The sequence below is a fragment of the Sander lucioperca genome, chromosome 8 (genome assembly GCF_008315115.2).
Source record: "Sander lucioperca isolate FBNREF2018 chromosome 8, SLUC_FBN_1.2, whole genome shotgun sequence".
NCBI classification, from domain to species: Eukaryota; Metazoa; Chordata; class Actinopteri; order Perciformes; family Percidae; genus Sander; species Sander lucioperca.
The window spans coordinates 39204809-39215413 of record NC_050180.1 but is presented as its reverse complement, the minus strand read 5'-3'; the positions used below and the strand labels follow the sequence as shown (position 1 = coordinate 39215413).

The following is a 10605-nucleotide window of genomic DNA, read 5'->3' as shown; positions in this document are numbered from 1 at the left end:
CTCATTGTACATTTTCATTTAAGCATGGTTTATATATTTATTTACTGTGCGTTCATCAGTTCATTTAACTTTAAAGGAAACTTTGCCTTGCAGCACTTTTCTTTTAGATTTGAAGCAAGCAGACATTTGGATAAGTATACTTCCAGCAGCTTATGGTTGGTTAAAGTAAAGAGCTCTTAATTATAATTAAGCTCCACTATTTGATTAACACAAAATGAAATGCAAAACTTAGGCAACCCTTGACCATATAGGTTCTGTCTTCTGTCTAGCATCTGTCTCCATTTTAGCACCTGTCTCTTTAAGCCCCCCTTCCGAAAAAGCCCAGTCTGCTCTGATTGGTCAGCTTTTCCGGATCCTTTTTCACATCTGCACTGAGTCTAAGCACCGTCATTGCAGCCGGGGGATGACTGTAACGGCACTGTAGCAGCACTTTCTATATTATATGGTAAAGTTGTGACATTACTACTGCACGTAAGTCCTGATGGCTCCTTTAAAGGCACAGTGTCTTAATACGGGCTGTGTGCATTTCTCTGTGGTTTGAGTGTTTTGACACACTGTATTTACATAGCACCTCAACCTGTTTTAATCAAAACAAGACATTTTACAATATGGGACCTTTAATGACCACTAGACCACTACATATTAACTATTACTATTTAGCTAGATGTTTGGCTGACTGCCACGTAATATTCTCAACATCATGAAACTATTCATGAAGTCTGTCTGACATTTGATTGTGTGGTCAGTTATAGTGCACTAATGTATGTAAACTTGCCAACATAGGAATAGTGATTACATAACTTTTTAAACGAGCTACAATTTAACCGTGCGTGTGCATGCGTTATAGGTGCGCAGCTCTCCAGCACTAAAGCAAATAGCATGTAATGCGTGTAATAACTACCTTAAAACTAAAGGCAAGATCCAGTCAACCCTACTATGAAATTATAACCATCTAAATATCCACAATAATTCAGTAAGAAAACAGTGAACTGGTTAAGGCACTGGAATTCCCCTGAATAGTTTTCAGCATGTTTACAAAGAGCATTGATCAACTTAAAAGAGCATTGAAAGTGAAACAATCAATCAGTTAATTATTGATTTCCCTCAGACCCAACAGGGTGACCGCCTCCTTATTTTCTGTGTGACACACACACACACACACACACACACACACACACACACAAACACACACACACACACACACACACAAACCAGTGCAGCCAGGCCAGAGTCCAGCATTTCAAACAAACAGCCATTGAACACCAATGAGGTCATGGCTTCACCGCCTGGCAAAGAGCTGCAACCACTTGTCGGCCCAGTACAAACCCAGTCTGGGAAAATAAAAATAAAAAATAAAACACCCACTGACAATTGTGACGACGGAAAAGGACTTTCCTGTTAAAAGTGGAGCTTTACAAGACTGCTCATGAGTAGTTGTTCCAGAGTTACAACACTGCACAGAGCCGGGATTTTCTCGAGCCGAAAGCTGATCTCTATTCAGCAATCTGGGAGCTAAACAGAGCAGCTGATCATCGTTAAGCACTACCTAAAGCTCCCAGGCAACTACTCTCCCCATTCACCTCTGTCTTTCAACAGAAATGCCTCGTGAACTCAAACCGATCCTCCTCTGCGTCTTCACAGTCTGCATTACAGTCCTGGTGGTGGGTAAGTGAAGAAGCTCATGATAGAGATTGTCTTTCTTATAATAATAATAATAATAATGTGGAAAATGTGTCATGATTTTTAACTGCACAATGGGATGAATTTTGTAGTTTCAGCTGGACATTAAGCGCATTAAGTGCATTTTTTACATTGCACCACATAAATACACAAAATCACAACCTTCTAATCTAAAATAAGATTTTATATATTTATGGTCAAACAATGATACAGAGTATTTGTAAAAAATAAAAATCTGTGTCACAAATTACTTGAAAATCACTTGTTTCCTCACAAAAAAACATAATTTGACTATCCTGTGTCAGTTGCAGTTATATTTCTGTTGACATGTATATTTTAATATGGTGTTGTATATCATTAGAGACAGAAGGAAGATATTTCAAAATGAACATTTTGTTGTGTCGTCATCTGGTGTTAAATACACATGTCATGTTCTATCAGAATGGGGATTATTACCAATAAGGTTTTCACATGCAAGAAATAAAATCCTATTCTGATTCTGATAAAACATGACCTGTTGTGTATTTGACACCAGATGACGACACAACAAAAAGAATCTATAATAATCCGCAAGGTGTGTTATTGTCTGAATTCAACATGTTTGCTGCTGTGTGATGCATGGGACCAACACCCATTCAACATTCAAGCCCAGTCAATACGACAATATTACATTGTTCTTCTCAGGTGTGGAGGAAATTCAGAGCGATGAAGAGTGCGCGGACCTCAACAACACCACCTGGCTGGAGTACCGGCAGCAGAAAGTCAAGCTCCAGGTGCAGTACCTGCTGCTCACAAGGAGGAACATGGACTGTGCCCAAATGTTCAACCAGGAGTCTCTCACCGAAACACAGAAGCAGCCGTCCTACTTCAACATCTCCCACCCGACAAAGGTCATCATCCACGGTTACAGGTGAGGACAGGATCCTTAAAGACCCTTTTTTTTCTTAATGAGCCTCTGACTGAGCGATCGGTTTCTACATGAACATTCAAACTTTGTGTTACAAGTTACAACCATAGACAGTATATAAGAATGGACCAACAGATCCCGTTGCTCTGGACGGAGACCAGTGAAGGCCATTAGAAGCACTTTTCCGGTGAGCGCCGAGCGTTACTGCGCAGCCTCCAACTGAGAGAGACGACGTAAATGTGCCGTGAGCAACCTGTCTGAAAATTGGAAGTCTTCTGGTAGCTGTGCCAAGAGAAATCTCAATCATTCCGAATATTGCAGAGACGGAGAGCGTAGGTATATGTAAGGAGATAACATAGGCACAGGCTAATTATTGCTAACTAAAATGCTAGTTAACATTAGTAATTAAACTTAAACAGCTAATGTAAGTGGAAACTGCCTGCGAGCTTCTCCTGTACTATACGGTAACTCCTCTACTATGCGACAGTAAGTCTCGTGGTTATGACACGCCTATTTTTACAAAAACGTCTGCTATGGAGCCATAACGTGAGATACAAGGTAATGGAGCCTTTTATACATTGTTGTGTTTCTTTAGAAATAAACAATGAACAAATAGAGTCTTTAAACGCTTCAGATGTAAAGTTATTCGCTGTCAAAGTGGCGCCAAAATGAATGGCAGTCAATGGAATGCTAACGGGAGGTGATGGCTTGGTAGCATCAAAATGGCGCCATAGGAGGTTTGCGGTCCGAGGAGAAGCTTACCCCCTTGGTTACAACCCTTTTGGTTATTTCCCCTAAACAGATTTTTTTTTTATTATTATTTTTGTTAATTTTTTATTTAAAAGGGACAACGCACATTAATCAACATGAGCACAGAATCCAACATGTAAATGAGCCAGATTTAGCCATGCAGGCTAATTTTCATCTGCAGTCCCTAGCTGGTTGATGGCTTAAAACAATAGATAGGCTACAACACACAAACATAAAACAAGAACACGTAGGCATAGACAAGTAAAATGACACAACCACTATTCCACATCATGACAGCTGGCAGGTTGATGGCATGAGAAAAACATAACACAAGTAGCATATACAATAGATGGGTAAAAGTGCATAGACACACATTAAATCAACACAGAAGCACAAAGCACAGAAGCACACACAGAGACACACTACTATAGCATAGTATGACATAGTTGATCTTTGGTTTATGGTGTACACGTCAACGCCACCGTCTGGCCTTTCCTACCCCCCCCAGGATCCTGGGCAGTAAGCCGTCCTGGGTGAAGCAGCTGGCCCAGGCCGTGCTCAGAGCTCAGAATGTCAACGTGCTGGTGGTGGACTGGGTCTACGGCGCCTCCTTCGCCTACAACCTGGCAGTGGAGAATTACAAGGAGGTGGCTTTGCAGATCTCTGTCCTCATCAACCAGCTGCAGGTGAGAGCCAACACATTAGGGGGTGATTTAATAAACTCATAGCTCCCACAGAAACAGCTGCAGGTGAAAATAAAAAACGAGTGCTGCAACTGTCTTGTCCAACAGAAACACGGAAGCAAGCTCGAGTCCTTCCACTTCATCGGGGTCAGTCTTGGGGCGCATGTCGCTGGTTTCGTGGGGACTCTTTTCGAGGGGAAGATAGGACGAATCACAGGTGAGTCCAAACCACCTCCATCATGTCCACAGACATATCGGTGCATAAGGAACATAAAAGCCTTCTTCTTCTCTAAGCAGTTGGAAACACTGCACTATTATCTGATTGTAGATTTTTCTTCTGCATTTTTCTTCTTGTGAGTCGTGAAGAAGAAGAAAACATTTAGATGCCATAATTCAAAGTTTTAAAGTCCTGCCACACCTGTGTTCCACTTCAATTTGAAGAATCATCCTCCCTTACAAGATTAAAAAACAAAACCTTGAGGGAGAACTTCTACAATACTGTTGAAATGGTAAAAAAAAAGGTGCCAGCTGCTGTTATTCTGCTGCAGAACAACAGGCCAGACAGTGAAGAGCCTCTCGGCTGTGAATGTGTTTCAGTGTGACCCTGGAAGACCAGCCGGGCTCTTCAAAAGACAACAGCACTTTGATAAGAGCCTCTCTGAAGCTGTGTGGAGACGCTTGTCCCCAAAAAACACCAGCCAACACAATACGCCACTGTTCACTGGTTTATATCAGGTCTTTTTGTCTGAGTGGAGAGGCTGGTGCAAATTTTAATGTAAGCGCAGGTTAAGATGACACATCTGCTGACGGGAATCTGGTCATTAATAAATAAACGGTTATAACAAATATTGTGCAAAATCAATATGACCAAGCCATCACCAGCTTTAAAAAAAGATTCATTTTGGCTGCTAGTAGAGGTCAGCGAAGCTCTTTTTTTTTAATACCAGAAAGTTCAGGAGCTTCTAAGCAGTGTTGAGGTACTCAAGTCCTGGACTCAGACATGACCACCGGTGGAAAATAGGGAAGGGTCATGTCTTTTTATTCTTTGTTGATGGGAGGGTCATCCAATTCTTTTCAGTCTAGGGGGGAGGGTCACCCAACTTTTGTATTCATGAGAAGAGCAAAATTTCAAAGTGGCTTGTTTGGTGCATATTTATCTATGTAGCTCCATATAGCTCTCTCCGTCTCGGCCCCTATCGCTAGCAGATGGGTCCCTCCTTGTTTAGTCAGCCAGACAATTTGAGCTGTAGCTTTAGAGACCGTGGGATTTCCCAAACTGAATAAATCCTGCTCGCACAAAACTGTTTTGCTAGCTCCATCGTGTTGTAACTAAGACATCAAAATAATTTTATTCATTAGCATGATTGCCGTACTGTTTAGTTCAAAAACATCCAAAACACTGTACGAAAACATACCAGACGCAAGCTTTTATTTTGAAAAGTCGAAGCTCGTGGACTACACCAGCCAGGAGGGCATGAGACAGGAGGCTGTAGCCATACCTGATTCAAATATCCCGGTGATTATTTGTGAAATTGTGCAAACTACCGCCTTTTCAAGGCATTTGAGAAGGAAGGAGTGGTAGCATGCAAGCCCCCAAACTGACGCATGTCCGAGAAATGGAGTTTTGGATAATGTTCAGCTTCGGCAAGCTTACCTACGCTAAAATATACAATGACTGAGGAAGCCTAGTGACGAGTCCATAGCAACTAGTGTTGAATTTGTTATTTCCCCAGTGTCCTTTGTTGAATGGTCTCAATGTTTTATTGTTTTATTTCATGTGAATACTAGTTTACTAGAGGAGTAACTTAGTATCTGAAGTAATGCAGTAATGCAGGAAGTGCGCATTTAGTTTGCATGCTTATTGTGTTTCCACAACTATGTTAGTGAGTAAATCTACTGAAATGGCCACCACACCATAACAGAGGAGTGGGATGGGTAAGATGAGAATGCAGAGGTTTAATCATGCAAGTCATGGCTATAAAAAAACAATGTCCATCTGTATGTCTTTGCCAAGCGCAAACAGTACAGAATGCATCAATAAGTTGTTGGGGAGGGTCATCCTTTTTTTCCATATAATACTAATACATTGAAAATGTATTGCTGGTGAGGGGAGGGTCAGGTCTATTTTGATAAAAGATCCCAAAACTCCTCCGGTGGCCCCTGAAATAAATAACGAACAGTCTCTTACTTACTCACTGTATCTCCATTTTCTTTTGTTTTAATAGTTGTCTTGCTGCTGTCATGCATCTCTGTTTTCTAAAATCAGCAGCTTTTATTCTCACAAAGTAATGTTCAGTCCTGTAAAACCTTTGCATGTCAACAACTGACAACATCAGCCACAAAGACTTTATTTGGACTACAACCTACGACATAAAACCGGGCTCCTTAAATTAAAAATGCTACTAAAGTTCTCTTGTTATGGGGGGGGGGGGGGGGCTTTTACTTGAACTACAATAAACCACTGTCTACTTAAAGGCCATTACATTTTCAGTGGGGTAATACAGAGTAAACTTTCATTATCGGAGTACTGATGGGAAATAATTGCCAAAGAAGTTGATTCACTTTTCAAACTGAGTTTTCCTTGTCGCCCAGCTCTTGACCCTGCTGGACCCATGTTTAAAGGAGCCGACACCTTTGACCGGCTGGACCCGTCTGACGCTCAGTTTGTTGACGCCATCCACACAGACGCTGACTGTGAGACAACTTTAATTTAAATACCATAAAGCCTTAAAACAATGCTGATTTCTTTCCATTTCCATCAAAATACTAGTTGTGTTTACAATGGAAGCTTTGGAAAGTGTATTTTCCTCTGTTTACAATAGGTCAACAGTAGGTAAAAGTACTAAAAACACTGGAACTCTAACATCACACTGAGGCATAAGTAAGTATTTTGTCATCACAGGCCGTCATGTTTGAAAAATTAAGGGAAAATCCAATGTTCAATTGTCGTGTTTTCATGGGGTAATGTGATCGGAGCGGAGACATGTAATGTCTGCATAATGACCAGCACTAAAAACAAAGCTATCTAAGTCTGTAGACGTTTACTGTCCAAATTATGTTTTTCCTATCATCCCAGGGTTTTTGTGTTTACAGTAAAGAGTAAAAAAGCACCACTGCAGCAATAAAATGGCAATAGCTTTAATGAGGTTTTCTTCTGCATCAGATTTTGGGATTTCCATCCCTGTCGGTCATGTGGACTTCTTTCTGAACGGAGGAAAAGACCAGACTGGATGTGCTCGCTCTAGGTTTGCTTCAAGTAAGTTCAGCACCCTCTACAACCTGTGGTGTAGAGTAACTTAGTACTTTTACTCGAGTACTTGAGCACAATTTTGAGATACTTGTTCTTTACTTGAGTATTTCCATTTTTCTGCTACTTTATAATTCTCCTCTCTACACCTCAGAGGCAAATATTGCACTTCTTACTGCACTACATTTATTGTATAACCTTAGTTACTTTGTGTGTTCAGAATAATTCATAAAATACATATAATCAATAAATTCATTATGTATTATAAGTTAAGATAAAATTTTATTGATCCTGGGTTAAGGGTATGCTTAAAAACAGAACAGAACCCACAATGCAGACACTCACTAGGAGATGTTTCACAATTTATTTACAGGTACAAGGTAAATGTGCAAAAAGGTGAATAGCTGGTGAGCAGGGTGTTGTGTAGCAGGGAGCCGGTGTCCAGGGGTAGTGGAGTGGGGATCAGAGTGAGGATAGTGGAAAACAAAAACAAGGCTGAGCGTGTCAGACAAATAGGTGAGCGCGGCAGGGCTAGAGGGAACAAAAAACCAAAAGGTCAGCCAAGCAGGTACAAGGCAAAGAGCGAATTTTAACAGGCAGGAGACAAAAAGTGCTAGTGGAAATCACTGAGGTTTCAACAACAAACTGGCGAGGAGTGGAGAGTGAGACAGTAGGAGGAGCTGAAGACTTGCAGGTGGTTGGTTGAACAGGCAGGCGAGTGGAACCTGACTGGCCATGCGCAGTCTCTCACCACCACAGACAGGGGAGACAATACACAGGACAAGAGAGTTGGGGGAAAAACAGAGGGTAGCGCCAAAGCTGCAGATTCTGGAATTAGCCCAACTGTGATTAACACATTCATGCATCAATAGGCCTAATTATAACCCAGTACTATCATTTAAATATGATTCTGAAATAGGCCGTTCTGCATGAGTTACTTTTACTTTTGCCTTAAAGGACAAATCCGGCGCAAAATTAACCTAGGGGTTAATAACATATGTGTGTCAAGTCGACCATTTTTTGGTATGTTTTCATGCTAATCGAATGTGTCTCTAGCTTGAAACAAACTAGCGCAAACCGCTGATTAGCTTCTAATGCTAGCTTTTGGGGCAGAGGGTAAATCGCTATTTTATACCACTAACAAGGCTCAAAATAGCACCACACTTCAACGGTAGCATAATGAGCGTCCCTACATGTAAACCGAAACATTGAGTGTGTAAACATGAACGCCACTGTCTTTATAATCTATCTTTTTAAAGTGCCAATATTATGAAAAAAAAAAACACTTTTTCTGGGATTTGGAGTGTTATTTTCATTGTCTCTGGTGCTTCCACATGCATACAAACTTTGAAAAAAAAACATCCATGCTGTTTTGAGTGAGATACTGGTTTCTGAATGTGTCCTGCCTTCAGTCTCTGGGTGAGCTGTTCAAAATCTTCACTGCTATGTCACTAGCCAAAACGAGCTGGTTAACCGCAACCGTTAGCATGCTAGTACTAGCATGCTACCTTGTTCTCAATGGCAAAGCACTGCTACAATACACACAAGTTCACCATAATCTACAAAAGAACTACTTAGATGTGCACCCTCGTTTAGAAGAAGTCTCTCGGCTAATCCTGCCTTGTAACTGACCGAAGTTGGAGAAACAGCCTTTCTTTTACTGTCTATGGAGCTAGCTGACATGATCTATGATCTGAGCTACTGCGCATGTGCGAGTGCAAACAAAGATAGTACAGAAGAAAAGATGTCTTACTCTGTAGCTAAAACAGAGACCTGAACACAGGGTGAAAAGAGGAGCTGCAGCAGTGAGATAGAGCTGTGCAGTACAACAAAAATATGGTGTTTTTTTATAATTAAACCATGTAAACCTATTCTGGTACAACCTTAAAATACAATTATGAACCTGAAAATGAGCATAATATGGGAGCTTTAATAAATTGTCTGTACACTTACAAAGTTCTCAATGCTTCGGTTTACATGTAGGGACCTTCATTATGCTATCGTTGAAGTGTGGTGCTATTTTGAGCCTTGTTAGTGGTATAGAAATAGAGATTTACCCTAATCAGCGGTTTGCGGTAGCTTGTTTCAAACTAGAGACGCATTCGATTAGCATGGAAACATGTACCAGAGAACGGTCGACTCGGTACACATGTTATTAACCCCTAGGTTCATTTTGCGCTGGATTTGCCCTTTAAGTACATGTTGATGCTAATACTTTTGTGCTTTTAATTAAGTAGCATTTTGAATGCAGGACTTGTATACTTGTACCCAAGTATTTCTACACTGTAGCTAGTAGGCTAGTGCTACTTTTACTTAACCACAAGATCTGAGTACTTCCTTCTTCTAGTACTCACTAAAACCTGAAAGGTGGAGATGAACAGCAAGACAGCACAGCTGTGTTTGTTGTTTCTAAACTTGGCTGCTGTGTCCTCTAAAGTATAGCTCAGGTTGCTTTCTTTTTCCTGGAAGGTATGAATACAAAATCAAATTATACGTGAATAGATTTAACCCAGTTCTACATGCGGACACTTTTAAATAACTATAATTTTATACAGACAACTGGCACCCCTTAGTGTTTCTGTGTGTTGTCAGTTCTTGTCTACTTCCCAGTGTATGGCTATGTGATATGTGACCACATGAGGGCGCTGCATGTCTACATGAGCGCGCTGAACGGCTCGTGCTCGTTAATGGGGATCCCGTGCTTCAGCTATGAGGACTTCCTGGAGGGACGCTGCATGAACTGTGACGTCTTTAAGGGGACATGTCCAACTATAGGTAAGAAAACACAAGTACTACAGTACTTAAATTAAAGGTGCTGTAGGTAGGATTGCGAAGATCCAGGATTTAGCCAAAAAATTTGAACATCGACAACTTCTCAGTCCCCCTTTCTGCTAAAGCCCAAAACGGTCTCCTAAGCCCCTCCCCCACAAGGGAGAATGAATGCGTGTGCATAAGCAGTGACTGACATGCAGTTAGACACACCCCCTGGCCCTGATTGGTGCATCTGAACAGGGAGCTGTGGATTCTTGCAAATCACACTACAGGCTGTAGGTGGTGCCAGAGGAGCCAGATGTTTTTTAAATTACCTGCTTCATGTAGTTCTACTGGAACATTATTTTCTGCATTATTATCAATATTTAGTATTATCTGAAGTGCACTCCTCAAACATGATGCTTGTGACTAAGTTGTTCATGTCATCTATCTTTTTACAATAAAATCATTACACATACATATATAAATGTGATATTGGAAAAGTAAAGGCCTCCTGTACAACTGGGACAATTGTTTCTAATAGCCAGTATATTTACTGAAGTGCTGTAAGTAGAAATTCAAGGTAG

The 10605-nt window shown here is 40.9% G+C and overlaps 1 protein-coding gene across 5 annotated transcripts in view; it reads left to right on the top strand.

Annotated features, from left to right (window-relative positions):
- Window positions 1-1271: 1271 nt before the first annotated feature.
- The window catches only part of pla1a (phospholipase A1 member A), a 13034-nt gene continuing 3700 nt past the window's right edge, over window positions 1272-10605 (top strand). For 2 of the 5 annotated variants that reach the window (XM_031312783.2, XM_031312866.2), the window contains exons 1-7: window positions 1273-1665; window positions 2365-2590; window positions 3846-4023; window positions 4129-4237; window positions 6613-6714; window positions 7184-7276; window positions 9878-10042. In XM_031312783.2, coding sequence (XP_031168643.1) covers window positions 1599-1665; window positions 2365-2590; window positions 3846-4023; window positions 4129-4237; window positions 6613-6714; window positions 7184-7276; window positions 9878-10042 — 940 coding nt within the window. In that variant the 5' untranslated portion in view covers window positions 1273-1598. Of the gene's footprint in view, window positions 1666-2364; window positions 2591-3845; window positions 4024-4128; window positions 4238-6612; window positions 6715-7183; window positions 7277-9859; window positions 10043-10605 lie in introns of all 5 variants that reach the window. The other 3 variants (XM_031312547.2, XM_031312710.2, XM_031312627.2) reach the window with 2 other exon arrangements.